General features: G+C 39.0%; 1 protein-coding gene across 1 annotated transcript in view; it reads right to left on the bottom strand.

Moving 5' to 3' along the window:
* The window catches only part of LOC131797186 (WD repeat-containing protein 19), a 45005-nt gene that overhangs the window by 14802 nt on the left and 12604 nt on the right, over positions 1–17599 (bottom strand). Inside the window, 26 exon segments of the mRNA XM_066161783.1 lie at positions 493–575; positions 1083–1158; positions 1551–1621; positions 2158–2215; positions 2595–2704; positions 3139–3180; positions 3579–3647; positions 4021–4082; positions 5588–5685; positions 5947–5984; positions 6617–6682; positions 7697–7797; positions 8030–8096; positions 8644–8688; positions 8690–8725; positions 9690–9772; positions 10483–10549; positions 11834–11956; positions 12956–13062; positions 13811–13925; positions 14459–14485; positions 15324–15411; positions 15494–15554; positions 16640–16708; positions 16928–16932; positions 17042–17133. Coding sequence (XP_066017880.1) covers positions 493–575; positions 1083–1158; positions 1551–1621; positions 2158–2215; positions 2595–2704; positions 3139–3180; positions 3579–3647; positions 4021–4082; positions 5588–5685; positions 5947–5984; positions 6617–6682; positions 7697–7797; positions 8030–8096; positions 8644–8688; positions 8690–8725; positions 9690–9772; positions 10483–10549; positions 11834–11956; positions 12956–13062; positions 13811–13925; positions 14459–14485; positions 15324–15411; positions 15494–15554; positions 16640–16708; positions 16928–16932; positions 17042–17133 — 1859 coding nt within the window.

A 17599-nucleotide genomic window follows, 5' to 3' on the forward strand; every position in this document is an offset into this window, starting at 1 on the left:
TCGTGAATCAATTCGTTTACACGCACTACCCATGGAATAATCTCTATGTAAGCTTATATTCAAAAACCTGCCTTACAATTTGCTGTCACACCGAAACATTATAAAGGAAGTGCCTCTTTCCAACGCTTTACCTTCCTAGCCTGGTATTCCCCAACTTCCCCATCCCATCCCCACCCCTACCTCCACAATCACTTACAATTGATAACTTCCTCAGAATTTCAATGAGGACATAAAGCGAAGGAGGGGAGGGGAAGTAGCGGCACTTTCCTCTTCTTCAGTGAACAAGAACCATGTGGTACTGAATGCTGGAACTTGAGAATTATGCAACTGCTTACAACGAATTAGACATAAAATCCTAATCTTATGAAAATACCAAATTGTAAACTGGCAGTTTTCTTTCTGTATTGATTGTGAAATTGACAAACGAAGCTCGTCTAGCCAGTTTGGAATAACTATCTTCTGTTTGCACTCAGTATTACTCTGTGTACTCACCAATTCTTTGTCTTGATGTACACAGCAGCTGCCTTTTCCCAGTATTGTCCTTTCTCAAACAACAGAGCAGACTCGGAATATTGCTGAGAATGAAACCCATCAATAAAATTTAATAATTATTCAGAGAATAACAAAAACTTACTGGTTAAGTTTTAGGAGTAAACTCCCAGCAATTCTTCAAGTTACTTTCGCACTTTGTCCGTACCCATTTATATTCCTGGGCTCAGTTGTTTTAGGGGCGGATGACGTTATCCGTTGGAAAATCGCTATCCAGCGGATGTGTCAATAAAACGTACTGCACTATCCACCGGATAGAGATTTATCCAGTGGATAGCGTTATCCAGCCCTCGAAAAACCAGAGCCTGGCGGAATGAAGCAAAAGGAGAATAAAATGTCGCCCAATAAAACCACACAGGACTCAGACGTACTCAGACCTCTCGATCAGGAGCCCGGTTACCTTACAATCACGCCGCGGCGTCTCTTCCATAAACAAGATCAATTTAGCTTATTAACGGGAAGGGAGTTATTGCCCTCTTGTTTTACATATGACTTGTCAAGCTAGAAAAGCTTGCTTTTCAACGTGCACCTACCTTCATTGACTCCAAGATAGTAGCACACTCTTTCTTTAGCGGTCTGCTGGGACTCTTAGCAGCATAATTCACACCTCTAAAAATACAGATATCTTTTTAAAAAAATAATCAAATAACGACTCATAACTTCTTTTTCTAGCTCAGCAACTTAAACTCAGCTTAAAACTATAATTCCATCGACATCAATATCAATATCAACTCTCAAAATCAATTCCAACTTAGAGAATGCTAGCGCTTTGACACGTTCGAGGAAAGAGGGAAAATCTGAGGCCTTCATGAGCCTTCTATGTCCTAAGCTCGTGTAGAAAAAAGTGTTCAAAAAAACTTTCTTTATTCTTGTAAGTTTCTGGCATATGAAGAGTTTCGTAACTGAAAATCAAACAAAATTTAATTGAGTGAACGTCTAATTCGCTTCATGTTGCTCGCTGGCGGACCCAGCTACATTGTTTTGAGATAATTTTCACAAACCTTCTTATGTCTCCTACTCTGATTGCCATTCTTGCCATTCCACCGATACACAGTTCATCGTGGTCACGTTTCTATGGGAACAACAAATAAAAAGATTTCTGAAGATAATATGAGGAAAGAGATATCAATTTGGCAATCATTATCATCATACAACGTAGCTAGAACGAAAAAGTAGAGGCATTTCTTATTTTCCTTTCTTTCTCGAGGTCATGTTCAGATTTTGACAACATAATAGTAACTAACAATATATCCCGTATGTATTATTTAATTTTTTATTACGGGACGAGATCCAAACCATGCCAGTGATGTCAGACAGTCGAAACGAGAATTCGCAGTGAAAATAAGTCGAAGTTAAGACAAAAAAATTGGCATGGTAAGTACTTATTGCAAATACTTCCGAAATTTTAAGAGAGAAGTTAAAGTGATTTTTTTGATCATATCAGCACTTAAAGAAAAAGGTTAAAGTCGGTTCTCGAGCTACTCGGAGCTTATCCCTTTTATCCAAGCATGAAGCCACTAGGAGTATCACTTTCCCCCTTCCCCCCCCCTCCCCCCATGGGATGCCAGTCCAACCAAACGAGGTAATAAACAAAGTCATAAAACTTACCTCTGGCAACTTGGTTACTCCTTTTTCATAGTGAAGCAGAGCATTACTGTAGTCTCCGCTGTAGGAAACAAAAATTACACAGAAACGGTAAGAATACTGATTTAAACCATGCTAAAAAAATTAAGTTGATCATGAAGTACTAAATTTACTAGGAGGGGGGGGGGTATCCTTGGTGCAAGAAACAGTGCTACCTGAACAGTGTGTGTTCCTTTACTAAAGTTGACAACGACAAAGCTTCATCAGGGACAAAAGTTTATGTGCCTCGAACAAAGGCGCCCTAAGACAGGTTTCATTGTAGAAATGACAGCTGCTATTGCATTCCAGAGAGTCACGTTTAATGGAACCTCTTTGTTGGGGTACTGTATTCAAGGGAAAGTTTGGGATCCTCTGCGAGAGCACTGGCGAAAATGTTTCCCAAAGATCATACTATATCTCACGTGAACTCCAGCTGCTGGGCGTATTCTCTTGAAATGTAAGGAATCTGATTGGGTGCCAGACTCTTGGCCAACTCAAGGGCTTGGTCCCAGTGAAGTAAGTCACGCCTCATCTGAAGCACGAAAACAATAATTTAACTTTCGCTCCAACAAATACACTAATAGCATCAGCTTTCGAGGAATTTCCCGGCCTTGCGGCAAAATATCCACCACCTCCGAGACATCGTCAAATTCAAATTCACGTGTATCACCTTCGTGAAATGAAGATTATGATTATGTGTTCCTTTGCGATGAGTGGCATATGCAAGCTTAAAAGGTAGAAATCTATTCAAGCGTATCATACTCCCTTAAAGCCTTGGTTGTCACTGATACTAAATATGATGATGCCAAACTCAGTTACTTATTTGGCAGGTTACCATTTACAATCTTCGGACACTACGCCTTTTGACTGATTTATTGTCGAACCAGATCCAGTAAAAACATTCACATCCAATAAGAAAAACACTTCATGTTAATAAAAGGATTCTCAAGTTATAACGATACAAACCTCAAGCGCAGCCAACGGATATGTTGAGCCAAGAAACAAATCCTACGATAATAAAATGATTATAAACAGTCAGTGGGCAGACGATAATAATTTTGGGAGCTAGTTTGTCCAAGTGTTTTGTCATGTGGAAGGTTTTTATCTTGCTGTTTGTTGCGTTGTTGTCCTATTTCGACATTCCTAATTAAGGTCCGGCTGCATAGTTAAGCCTACAATTGTGCGCGAGAAATCTTTCTTGGGACGAAAAGGATAACATAACGTAAGAGGCCATGGAGCAAACTTAACAGTTTAATCAAAACCTTTTCCTCGAATTATAGTTTCGAGACCCTGTACTTTTTTTAAGAAACATGCCCGACAGAAATTAAGAGTTATTAAAAAACAAAAACAAAAGCATTATCGCGAAGGAACCATGTGAAATTGTTGTTATCTACTTTTCCACCTACCTGTGCTGTACTGTATTCTTCGAGAAACATGGCAACATATCCGGCCAGGAGATGTTTGTCTTCAGTTCCCTGATGAAGGAACAGAAAAGGATCAATAATACATTCGATTCGCATACAGGATACACGGCATACAATAAATGTGGACAAACACATCTGATCGTTTGTTGTTTTGGTCCATTTGACACAAAAATGAAGACAAACGCTTTATAACCCGGGTTTCATTTATCCCACTGGGGCAAAGTGCTCCGGTGTAAAGGTTACTTAAAAGCCAGTTTTTCGAGATTCGTTACGGCGGTTTAACTACCTCTCTTGCCCTTTTCTATATCATAATCAACTAAATGCACAGCTACTCTCTTTGTCAGTTCAGCCATCCCTAATGTTCTAACAGCCAAAAACAGTCAAGTGACTTCATTTACGAAATTTAGAGTTCTGTTCATTTTACCTCGATACTCTCTAGAGACTGGACCATGGCAACATCTCCCATCTTTCGGTACACTCTGATAGCTGCCGACAAAAAATGTTACATGTAAGACAAATCTTAACTACATGTGCAAAAAAACGTTGTTCGCCCCTGGCTAGCAAAGGTGAAATATGGAAAAATGTTTCAAAACATCAAAACACCCTATAAGCGGACAGAATGAAGTACGTGATTCCAATTCAGAACCAAATGTGTACATATTCTCTTCCTATTGGTTTTTCTAGCTACAGGATTTTCTATTTGTAAGGAGAACTGCAATGTTGGGCTCACTAGAGAAAATAAATCACTCAAATATAAGCTATCGACCTTGAGAGAAAAATTGAATTTAAAAGAGAGGTGTGATATGAGCCTCCGGAATCTTAAAGCTTGAAAGCACTTTCTTTGACAAGTGGTAACAAACCAGTCTTCGTTATCCACAAGTTAGCGATATAAATAGGGACCTTTAGCAAACCACGACGGCGACAGCAACGAGGACGTGGCAAAACAACAGATCTAATGAACAGAACAATAGTTCAGCACGTGCGTTTTGAAACTGTGTACATTTCTTAGCCGCCCTCTGCAAAATAACTACATGAAATCATCAAAATTCACGTGGTCCGCGAAAGGAAACCCGAAAGCAGATTATTTAAGTTTCCATTTGGAACTCAACACCGCTCTCATACGTTGTGTTGAGGTTAATTTGTGGTGCCTTAAGAGATGGTAAACACATCCAGTCATTCGCAAAATTCCGACTGAAAATATTTATTTATTTTCTTCCTTGACGTTGCCGTCCTAACTGCTAAAGGTCCCTAAGGATGGAAAACGTCGGTCATCCACCAAAGTAATAACCCTTTGAACCCTAAGAGAGACTAGCATCTAATTTCTCCTTACAATATAGCCCCTGAATCAAACATTGAGGTAACGAGAGTAAAGGAAATGATCACCAACTATGTAAAATCTTGATTGTTAAACAATTCTCCTTGCCAGCTCAGTAGGAAATGTAAACAGACAACATAACAGTATGGAGAATATGCATACAAAGGTTAGGATGTAAAGGGTTAAATAATCAATGTATCAGACACCCGTCAGGTCAGTAGATAATATCTTTCTTTTATCGTGCAAGGTTAACGATTCAAATTATCAAAACTGTAAGGAGAAAATCCCATCAGCTTCTTTGAAATGAAAGGTGTACAACAAACTGCGATAAGAGCGATTTTCGTACCACGTATGTATTTTGAACGAGCTTTCCAGCTCACTACACGCTATGTGGATAAATAAACGATTGATTGATTGATTGTAGCAACCAAAACCAAAGTAATCACAGTGGTAAAGCTGAAGAGCGAAAAATAACTTTAAGAGCCAATGAGAATTTTAAAAAAATCAAACGAACTGGGTAGAGCGCGGGAAAACGCGGGCGATCAAGTCGTGTTTGGTTCTAGTTTTGTGCGAAGGAACGCCAGAACAAAGCACTCCCGGATTACTATCGATACTCAACTGAAAATTTCTCTATTTTACCCATAACATATGCGAAAATAAGCTTAGTTCAACTCACCAAGCTCAATGTCCAAATGATAGATCGCCTTTTTTCCCAGTTCGATCCAAGAATCTTTGGAATCCAGGATGCGAGCCAGCGTCCATGCATCTTTGAAACTACACCAAAGTATAAAAGTAATCACAACACCCAATGAGAGAAAAGGAAAATACTGCAATGAGCCAATGGGAAATCGAGTGATGTGGCACGGCAATTGGTGATTGGTTTCAATCTGGCGTTGGTGCACCAATCACAGATGAATCCACAACAAAAGCTATGCAAAGCAGGATTACTTTCGACACCAAATTGAAAATATTTTAGTCTCACATCATATCAAAAACAATTACAGGATGCAAGAAACGCCTTGGAAATCAACTTACCGTTTCAACGTCAGACAGTGATTGAATGAGGTTTGTAACTGTAAGTGCAAACAAGAAGACGATCAATTAGAACGAAGAGGGGATACAAAAAAACTCTAATTAAGCCATGAAAAAAGAGATTTACAATTGTGAAGGTATTGGAGTTGCTTAAAGAAACTGGGGGTACTGGGGATAGTGAGAGAACTGGATTGAAGGGTGTCATTTACGAGATAAAACAAAAACGACGGCTTTCATCGCACAAGCCTTTTGAATCTTTGTCCAGTGTAATGGCGTTCCGCCTCTTGCGTTTTTTTTTTAGGCTGCTGTGTAGACTGTTCTCAGTACGTTTTTATTCGCTGTTGTTAGTACATTTCGATCCTCAGTGTCCGAGGAATTCCGCACGAAGTTTACAGCAAATGGCAAATGTTTACTTCCTCGTCATCTGCAATCATCTCTTTGTGAACTTATTTTAAAATACTTTAATTTATTTGAATAGGTTGTTTTTTCTATTTCCCTCGCTTAAAAATTAAAGGAGACACTAGGAAATGTTGGCGAAATCACAACCATATTTTGCTGTTTACCAATCAGTGCCGTAAACTTCAAAATTACACTCAATATCTTTCCGCATTCTGACTGGAGTATTCATGATACCAAAGTAAAGGCCATTCACGGCGTTTAAAAATAAACTTACATCAGATTGTGGAAGATCCTGAGGCTTCTCGTGAAATAAATGCGTGGTAAGACTGAGTTTGGAGGTCTGTGAAACAATGAAGTCAATATCAACACCACGAATAATGCTACAGTTCTGCTGCCTAATTCGAAAACGAAGCAACACTTGATTCTCACCAGAAAATGGCCACGAAGATGATCGAATAGGGGTCGAGGAACGACTTAATTCACACAAAGTTGACTCACATAGCAATGGATGAAAGAAATCCACAATGAAGAAATTTGGTTTGAATATTCTTACTATTAACAGAACTTGTTAGCTCAGTATGGTTGGATAGAGGCAAAGATCTCTTTTTCATGGAGCGATCAGAAGTCGAGGTTCATCCAAATCAATGACGCCAAGAACAAAGCAATATCCACCCATCTTGACCCAAAGAGCTTAGGCGATAAAAGATAATTTAGAATAATAAAGATAGGAGTTTAAATAGTAAGCTCAGTGGTGAAGTATAAAAAGCTATCATTTCACCAGCGTGCTGCATTGTTCTCCGTCACCTTAAGCAGAAGGTAAAGGTTCAATCTAGTCGAGCAATCGTTTTACCAGTTGAATTCCAAACGATTATAGGCAGTAATAAGAGGTACAAAAGGCGGTAAACTTTACCAGTTACCGCCAGAAAAGGAGAAAACTGTGGGGGACGAAGAAAAAATGAATCCCCATGAGGAAACGAACCTCAGATCTTCGGATTTCGCGCCGCGATACTCTACCACTGAGCCACAGAAACTCTATAGTGAGCTAGGCCACTGCTTAGGTAATGTGTCACATGTTACACATCCCTACTGCTTGAATTCCCAATTTTGAAAGCAACATACGCCAAAATAGAATAATCTTTTTTGAGTAAAGATTACCATGAAGAATTTTGTTCTATGACTTAAGAACACCGGCCTCTCCAAGCAGGCAAGGTTGGCCCACCTTACCCGCTCGCGATGGCCAAGCAGGGTAAATGATTAGTTTCACATCGCCCTCAACGCGGAGCCAAGCATGTTAGAAGTAAAAATAACCGCTTTAGTTGACTGCTATTCATGAGTTACGTTTAAATTGCTATACCTTGCCGCTCTGTGTCTGACACGTCATTTCACCACCGTATAACATGAGGGGTTTTTGAGCGTAAGGCAGCTTGGTGGTTCCCGCCATTATACACTGGGGCCCTAAAAAAAAATAATAACAGAAGCATTAAAACCAGCAAAACCAAACCAACTAAATCCCTCCTCAGAAATGGAAAAGATTGTAAATGCCATCAAACCAAGCGAATAATTGGAAAAAGGCTGTCTTAATATAATTTTTTATGAAAAAAAAGCAAAGAAATGACAGATAGCAAAATTTGATTCTTGCCCTTGTCTTATTCGTGTAGACGTTTAAATGAACTCTCTACTGTCTCACCTATTACACTATCTCTGTAGAAGATATAGGTATACACTTTCTCTTCATCGTAACCACAGAACACGTCCTAAAAGAAAAGTACAAATCTACTTCCAAATTGAACTCGACATGTGAGAAGTAACGTTTTTGTATTGAGAGACATGCAGGAAATTGGCGCGTAGGCGGCCAAAATTGATCTCCTCGCACATCCCAGACGTTCGACCGCTGTGCTGTTCCTAGCCTTCGCGTGTTACCACGGAAGATCTTTCTTACATGATTGCTGTAATAAGCAGACGCACAGACGTACTTGTAAGTCATCTTACAGGTTCCAGGAAGACTTCGAACAAGTGAAGAAGAAATAAACCATCAGAAGTTTTTTGCCCCGTAGTAATGGCAGAAATCGGTTAACCGCTTTGCGGTAACAAGTTGTTTCCAACCCCGGTGACCGAAAACCTAAATCACGGTTTCGATCATTGGCTAAGTCCAGTTGTAACTCGAACTTGTTATTGCATGGCTACCAAGTCATATGACAATTCTTGAAAGGAATTTTCGTTTATGATGAGCTCATGACATTGCAAAAGGAGAGCACTGAACACATTTCCCATCCTGTTGTAGATAGCTATGAATTAATTTACCTTGTCTAGAGGCCAATTTTCCCAAATAATGCCTCTTATATTCGGGGGAAAAGTTGGGAATCTCGAAAGTGGCATCATTGACCTGCAAGACAATGACAACAACTCTTTTTACCCTTTCCATAACGAAAAACAAACAATTTAGGAGGTTCAGGGAATTCAACTAAAAGTAGCTTGCACTACTACGGTAGGCGTCTTCTAAAGAAGAGAGAGGAAAATTAAAATCGTGTACGGAAAGCAAGGAGAAAGTGGAACACGATCTTTGGGTGGCGGCAAGCTGCGTGCTTGAATTAATCTTTTCTCTCCCCCCTCTCCCCCCTTTCCCCCCCTCTTCCCCCCCCCCGCCCCCATACCTCATCCTTTGCGTCCTAAATTTTATTAAGTTGTTTGTACCGAGTTTATTAACGGTCAATAAGCAATCTCGTTGCCTAAGCAAAGTTGTGTCGATCCAGTTTCCCGGGAAGCCAGAACCTGAGATCTGAGGTAGATGTTAACCGCTGTAACATATATATATCACAATTAAAGGAAATGGACGCTATTTCGTGTGAAATGGGTTTCTATCTAATACTCAATTCACAATAAAGCTTAAACATGTTTTAAAGTCGTTTTGTTCAACACATTTTTTTTTCGTAGAAACTACTTCGCCTAATATTTTTTGACTTAAATGCAGCACATTGGAAATGCAAGTTGGTACGTACTTGAATCCTATGGAAAATGAAGCTTTTCAGTTTTCTGTTTATAATTTCATTCAGTAAAAACCAGTTTAAAAAAAATGTTTTGCTTGTGTGAATAGGGGTACAACACATCATAATTTAAAATTTTCGGTGTATTGAAGCTAGACCGCTTCCACCCAAGCAAACTTTCCGAAACAAGTCATACACTTGTCATATACTTGGAGAAAAATACACGTCAACTTTGCTGGTCACGGAAAACTTCCGGAGTAGTCATGTTATCTGCTTAGGGTGACACCAAAACCAAGTAGGTCAGTTTTTGTCATGTAAAGGAAAACTCGCAATTAGGATAAATGATACATGTGACTGAATACTCACAGGATTGTAAACAAATCCATCACTCTTTTCATCGATGAACACCAGATGAGTCCCACTAACATCTGGGAAGATCCTTTTAATGCCTTTGCATGAACAGTACCCAAATAATGGTGTTACAAAGGAAATCGATGATTTCATGGCTAATGTAACTTTTAAACTTGGATCTATTTACCAAATTATTTACTATTCGTGATATTATTGCCTTTTGGCAAGACTTAAAATCATTCACCTCAGTTTCGTGACTAACAAACTTTTCTTGTCGAGCGTATTAATCGACTAAACCGATAGGAAGTGTTCTTGATTACATAAATATTGATCCACCTGCTTCTATTTCATTTCATCAGGTTCTGTGCCATTCGGATAGTTCAACTTTCAGACTATTTCGGTCAATCTGCCTATAAGTAAGTCAGACTGTCAATCAGTCTGTGTGATCGTCTGTCTATCTGTCTACCCAACTGACTTCTCGCTGTTTTTCCATCAGTTAGTCTGTCTGTCTGTCTGTCTATTTGGCTGCTTATCTGTCTGTCCGTCTTTCCGTCTGTTTGTCTGCTGGCCTGTTAGTCTGTCTGTTTGACTATATATTTGTCTAACTGACTATGTCTTTCTGTCTGTCTCACTACCAATATATGTCTTCCTGCCACAGACAACTACACCTAAATACATATCTAACTACTTCATTTAAACACGATACCAGAAAGTCGCATCGAGAAATGTTCAACAATCAAAATAAATCCTAATAGGAGGCTAACGAGGCAGAAAATTTTCAGTTTCTAAGTCTAAACGTACCACTCACCTACTACATGTCTGAATTCATTGACAAACTGCCAATCTTCGATGAAGAAATAAAACAGGCTTCCATTCTAAAATGCCATAAAAAAAATCAGCTTTAGAATTATGGATAAATAAAACAGATAAAAAGGCCGGAAGAATTAAACTGTGTGGGTCTTTCCATAAAGAAGACTAAACAGTGGGTCTACATAGATTTCGTCCATGCTTAGCGTGCGTATATCGAGTAATGGATGTAACACGAAAGTTTGAAGAGCACGAGAGAAGCGTAAGAGTTCCTCGAGGCGGAGCCGAGAACAACTCCAGCTTCTTGAGTACTCTTTAAACTTCCCAAGTACGTCCAAAACTCAATATACGCACAGCTAAAGAATGAACCAATTCTTTTTATAACATAGCATGCAGACGCAAGTCATGCTCGAACCAAGAAATAATTACATCTGTGTCGGATATCCCGGATAACCGTGTTCTACCCGAAAATTATAAATAAATGACAGGGCAAAAATGACCAAGAAGTATTTCGAGACCAAATATTATTCAAAGAAGTGTGAATTTCTGCTCAGAAGCGAAAAACGAACGAATTTCTGCGTAGTAGATTCAGTGCGCTGGATGGTTGTTTACTAGAATTTGTGGCCATAAAAATTTCGTAGATCTGTGTTAAAAATTCTGAAATTGTACGGCTTTAAAATAAAAATATTTAATTCAACAATACTTTTAGGAAATATCAACTCAAAAAATGATATCAACGATTCGAATATCGAAGCGAAAATTTACAAATTTCTTGCATTTATGAGACCTGTGTGGTAGATTCGATAGATTTATCTTAAATTGTTGCCTTCTAGAATTTACAATCAGAAAATTGCGTAGCTTTGAGTTGAAATTGAATGACACTTTTGGGACATATCAACACTTCAAAATAGTATTTACCGTTCTAATAAAGAGTTCCCAACGTCGCAAAGTCTCAGTTGAAAACAGAAATTGTTTTCAGCCATAATTCGCATGGCGTTTGGGAATGAAGTATTGTCAACTCCAACTGCTTTTCGAAACGAGTATCATTACGCATATTTTTTCTTCATTATGTGTTCCAAAAGAGCTATCTCAATCGGGATAGAACAGAAAAAAAATTATGAAAGTTTTGAAACCACGCGGCTGAACTTAAAGGGAACTTTCACAAGTCGTGGTATGGATGCATGGCCATGCGTACATTAGGATTTTAAGCAGTGGTAGCTCCTAAGGAATTAAGTAGGACTTGCGCACGCGCCATGTTACAATAAACCTTGGACATACACTTAACCACAAATACAGTTCACGTTTTCATCCTTGAAATTCAAATAGATTTTGACGAAAAAACTTCCACTTACATCCGTCCCATAGATTAGAAAGTCAGAAGTCAAAGCACAGCATGTGATCCGTCCTTGGTTGCCTTTATCCGGGAACAGTCTGGTCTCTCGGTCATCTGCTGTATCCAAAGCTTCTCCTTCAATCTGCGATAGCATATGTAATAATTAACGTTTCGATTGGATTTCCTGTGAAGAGCTTAACTGAGGAACCTGATGGTTCCATAAGTAGTATCACTCTCACAGGTACTGAAACCACTCTTTATTTGCTCACAGTAAACAAAAGGCTTGTTACGGTGCAAGAAATAGACAGTCTTTTTATATCAACTGCATCCCACTTCGTGAAGACGTTCAAAATTAACACTTTTTTTCACGTCATAATCTTCATTAAACTGCTAATGCCAATAGTCCATTTTACAGTTGTGCTTGGTTGCCAAGCCTTTGAATAGGAGTGAGGCTAAGGGTGACCTTGTTATGATACAAACCTTGCTGCTTTTCAAATGTAAATTACTTTGTTATCACGCTAACTAGATACTTGTCTCTATCACAACAAGGTCACCTTCAGCCTCACTCCAAATCAAAGGCTTGGCGACTAAGTGCACAACTGTAAAATGGCCTATTAGGCAAGGCACCAACTGTCTTTCCGAAAAAGGCTTGAAAGTCTAACAGCACTGTGGGATACGCTTGCCTTCGTCATACGAATACATGAGCGAGTTCGTCGAGGCAAACATAAAAGCAAACCTGAACTACTTGTTGAAAAGAAATCCCTTAAATGAGAATTGCAATAATCAAAGTCAAAGCAATCACAACGGTAAATCAGACAAGGTATATTTCGAAAGGAGCTAAAGAGAACCGCGGAGGAGTCCTATTGACAAAAACTTAAATGTGACATCTAATGGTTTGAAAGAGAGACGCGAGACCCTGGACAAATCAAAGAGTGCAGAGCAAAGGTTTTGAAAATTCCTTACTGCAGTTTAGCTGTCGTAAAAACAATTCTGTTGCACTTGCCCCCACCCCCTCTCCCCAACGCAGCTCAACAGTTTCTTAAGAAGCTGATAAAAGAAAAATCTCGAATTACTTGTGACAATCGATTGCTATATTTTACTTTTTCTAACGATAGCTTTTATGTAAGTTTGTCTTACTTACCAAATGAAGCTGAACTTTCCCTTCAAAAAGAACAGCAGCATAATCAGCGTTCAGATGAATGGCATTGACTGTACCGAGATACTCTCGATCCTTCAATTGCTCAGGACCTGTTGATACACAAGTTTGTAATTAATGTTGAACAACGAAATATTTTTCATATATTTCTACCGAACACAAGGCGATCCAAGCAGTACATGAACCCAGCAGGGGCACTGTTTACCATAGAGTTTCATTGGTTGAGTGGTGGAGCTTCAGAGCGCAGAATCCGAAGGTCTGAAGTTCGATTCTGGGTAAGGACTTTTTTTTTTTTTTTTGTCCCAAGCTCGTGACATAACGATAAAACAACTTTCGGTATACAAGTTCTATCCAAACAAGGCAAGCATCAACTTTTCCCAAAATATGAAAGTAGAGCTGTTAAATTTAAGAAGACAGTGGATTTTGTAACTTACACCTTAGAATTAAATCCACGTTTTCTCATAAACGCAATCTAATGTTAGCTAGGCTTATGTTCTACCTCTCGCTGTAACGAGTTCTTCACATTGAGTGGTTCTCTTGATATACATTTACTGCAGCAGCATTATACCATTGTTTTCAGACTGAATATTCAGCATTGAATAAAACAGAGCGACTTACCCTTAAATAAAAATTACTACAACTTATTTTCTGCCGATTCCGTTTAGCTCCCTTTCAGTTTTAGGAGAATGTGCACTGTACGGCGAATTTGAAAACCTTTCAAATGCGAAAATACTGTAATACAAGAAATCTTGCAACAAGTAGGCGATTTCATTTCAAAATATGTAGTTCTATGAGGCTAAGTAAGCAGCGAAGCTGGTTTGCTTTACAGTAACAGCTTACCTTTGTCAGCTAAAGCATAAAACCAAGCACGATTATTCATTCCTACGGCCAGATGATATGGCCCCAGCGCCACAAAGTTTGGCTCTACGATGATATCCACACTCAGAGGTCGCTCCTGTGGAAAACATTGTAGAACAAAATACACGTCTGTTATCACTATTTTTTCATCTTGTCAAATGCATTCTCCTAGAACAAGCTTGAGAATCAACAATCGCTACCTCGGAGAGCCAGAAAGTGAATTGTCTGGGGTTAAAAGTAGCTTAGGAGCGAGACAGCCCATACTATCGAACCTCATTGCAAGTGAAACTGGGATGAGGTTCTCGACTGGGTAGTATTGCTATCATTCCCTGGACAAGATGCAATTTCTTCCCAGCGTTATCCGCGCTCGTCCCATTCCTCCCTTATTTCCTCAAGTTTCCGTGACAGTTCGCCGCACCCAATCATACTCCCAACCGGGTGGAGACGGGCACCAGTGAAAGTAAGTAACTTTGTATAAAACCCAAAGCAGAGACTAGACCACGACTCGAACCCAGACTTCACGACTTGCAGTTCAACGTATTAGCCACTGATCCACTGTGTCTTCTACACCGTTATAATTTGCCAAAATTAAGGGGTCTGTATTTCGATCACTAAGATTCAATCAATTACCTGCATCACATTGTCCACAATCGTCACCTGAAAACATCAGGAAAACAGATCAATAATCATAAAACCGTTACGTATATGTTTCTGTTGAACACAACTATTCCATGAACTTCTTCCCGATAAAACGTTATTGTATACGAGTCTTTAAGCAATCCTGATTAATTTCGCTTATAAGAAGACATTCATGCCATTTCAAGGGTTTAAACTGACTGAAAGATCAAACTGCATATAATGGTAGTGTTTCTAGCAGGAACTTATAGAACTGAACGGCGAAACACAGCGGTCAAACGTCTGCGCATGTAGTAACATGGTAACGACTAGGTGCCGTGCTTAAAATCTGCCAGAACGGAATTGCCTCACACGATTACAAACAACAACACAAGTCTGTGTATCACTGAGTTTTAGAAGCGTATAGCTTTTTTGTTGAGGCTCAAAACAGAATGGTAATCAACAGGATATCCGTACTAGAAGAAGCTTGAGTTCGAAAAAGCTCGTGTTTTCCTCCTCTTTCCTTACCTTGTTTCCTTCACAGATTTCTGAGAACATTCCAATTTTCCTTCGCTTTTTTTTCGCGAGACAGCACTTGTTTCTTATGTTTTCCCTTACAATTTGCGCGGGAAATTGGCGCGCGAGTGGCCAGAAGTGATTCCGTCGCGCATGCCCAACGTTTGACGATCGCCACTAAGGCGAAGCTTAATTCGCAAGATATGTGAGCGCAAGCTGTACAGAGAGACTACTCGGTACTTAAATCGTTTAAGATTTTCTATGTGAGAATATCTCAAAGTAAAAACAATCACCCGACGAAGCATATAGTCCATTTGTAGTCTAGATTCTTCAATCACATAATCAAATCAAACACTACCATTACCTCTTTGAGGGATGTTAGATATGACAATCGTGTTCCGCTGGCACAACCAAGGACAGGTAACTTTGTAAGATAAACATATATTGCACCTGGGTAATAATCGAGATTGAATCGAATTAAAATGTAGACTTTGTACGAATCGTTACACATTTAGAGATTGTTAGTAATTATACCTGACGAGTGCTAACAGCAGCAGTTGTCCATCGTCTGTCCAGGAGATTTTGTCCAGGTGTCCTAACACACACAGATTAATATAGTGTTTAGAGCTACATGTAACTCAGGACTTAGAAGTGGTCCAGCTTGGAGTACCTAGAGGATGTAGTAAGACCGTAACCAACTGAGTAGTGGTTAAACGTGTCATAAATAGATCGGAAATAGATCAAACCATGTCTACTACATTGATAATAAGAATCATTGGCAATTTTTATTCATTCGCCACCAAAATCTCCATGTAGAAGAGATCCTTCCTTTCTCGTGTAAATTATTAGACAAACTTTATATCGTTTGTAAAAATTCTCAACAAGCGCGGATTGCAGGCCTTATAGATAGTATAGAAATGTATACTCCCCAAAGCTCTCCAAACATTACTTGCATGACGAAAGATACGTGTCAAGAGATTATACGAGTAGCTACTGCAAAACGTTTGGTAAAAAACACATGCCACATGTGCATTGGTATAAGTACATATTTTGGTCAGTCTAATGCAAGAGGTTTTTACAAAATGGTCAGGAATAAGGACATGAGGGGAGCGAACAAAAAAAATTGTTATCATCTGCAATTATCAGTGGTGGCCACAGTTCAAGTTGTTCTCACATGTCCGTACGCCTCAAAAATCCCCCTATAGCCAAATCTACACCTACTAAATGTAACTGGACCTCGAGCTCTCCAATTGTCTCTTCCTGTTTGAACGTGTACTCAGCAACACGCTGTATATCTAATTCATTTATATGAAGTTTGTTTGTCAAACTTAAATAAACAAGACCAAAATTGTGTCCACAGGAACCGACTTAACGGGTGTATAGGAGCATATTTTTCATATGCACTGAATATAGACGGAATTTCAATTTCATCAAAACAATCTGAAGGTTTACATTTCAACTTATCTTGGGCTTGAAATCGTTTGATTTCATTACAAAACCAAATTTGCTTTGAGAAAATTTGAGATCCACTCATTACATGTCCTTACCCACATAAGTTGTACATGTACTTTTAGGAGAACATTTATTGTTGAATTTCGGAGAGTTGAGAATTGACAGAATCCAATACAAAATATTATTTCTCCTTACTGGTCACTAACTAAAAACACCATTTAACAATACCTCCCGCATCCTCTATAGTAATTATAGCATAGATCTCCTTCATCTCTGCCAAGTCATGAATCCTTTACACTGAAATAAAGGAAAATCATGTTAAATTGTTACTGTGCTGTATTTAAATACTGGTGAAATAAAAATAAAACATGTCATATTGTAACATTATCAACTAGTTCAGGTATTTCATAAAATTTCCTGATCTTTGCTGTTGAAGCTGTCTACAGTATAACATTTTTTGTACAATAGTACACCAATAAACTTCTATCCTCTGATTATTTAACCCCTAAAAGAAACCCACACTTTGGAAGAACACGGAATATTTTGGACATTTCTAACTGAAGGTAATTAAGTCTGTTTAAATTAATAATCAACATAAATGTCACATATATAAATTAAAGCTGGCCTTACCAGTTGTCGCCGCATGAGGCTGCTTTGTTAAGTTCAAGAGAAATGGCCATGCCTGTCAGCTCATCCTGATGATCCCTTGTTTGATACAATTCCTGTCAGCAGAAGGCAACAAATTGCTCATTAAAACTCTTACCAATACTAGGATAGGAGACACGCTGAAACCACTGTTTATTGTATTTGACTCTGGATGGAGATGCTCCATAGGTAGCGTTACAGAAAAGTCAGTGCGTTAAGTTTTGGGAAATAAGTTACTCTCACGGGGCCTCCTCTTAACTTCAAAGCTAGCCTGCCGTTGCTGGCAGTCTGCCCGTTCTCTCCGCCCCCGAAAACAGCAGACCGCCAGCCAAACACAGGCCAATGCAAAGTAACCCACAATGGAAAGGAAATGCTTGGGGTAGCCTATGAGATAGACACCTAGCATCCTATACAAAAATAGAAAAGACTACAAACCAGACTTCCAAATACAACTTTCATTATTGAGGACAAGAGGGAGAATCTTGATCTTGGTGAGCTGTACAATGTAGTTTCCAGGCAAAATAAAGGCTAAATATGGCACTC

Source organism: Pocillopora verrucosa, chromosome 14 (assembly GCF_036669915.1).
Source record: "Pocillopora verrucosa isolate sample1 chromosome 14, ASM3666991v2, whole genome shotgun sequence".
Classification (NCBI taxonomy): Eukaryota; Metazoa; Cnidaria; class Anthozoa; order Scleractinia; family Pocilloporidae; genus Pocillopora; species Pocillopora verrucosa.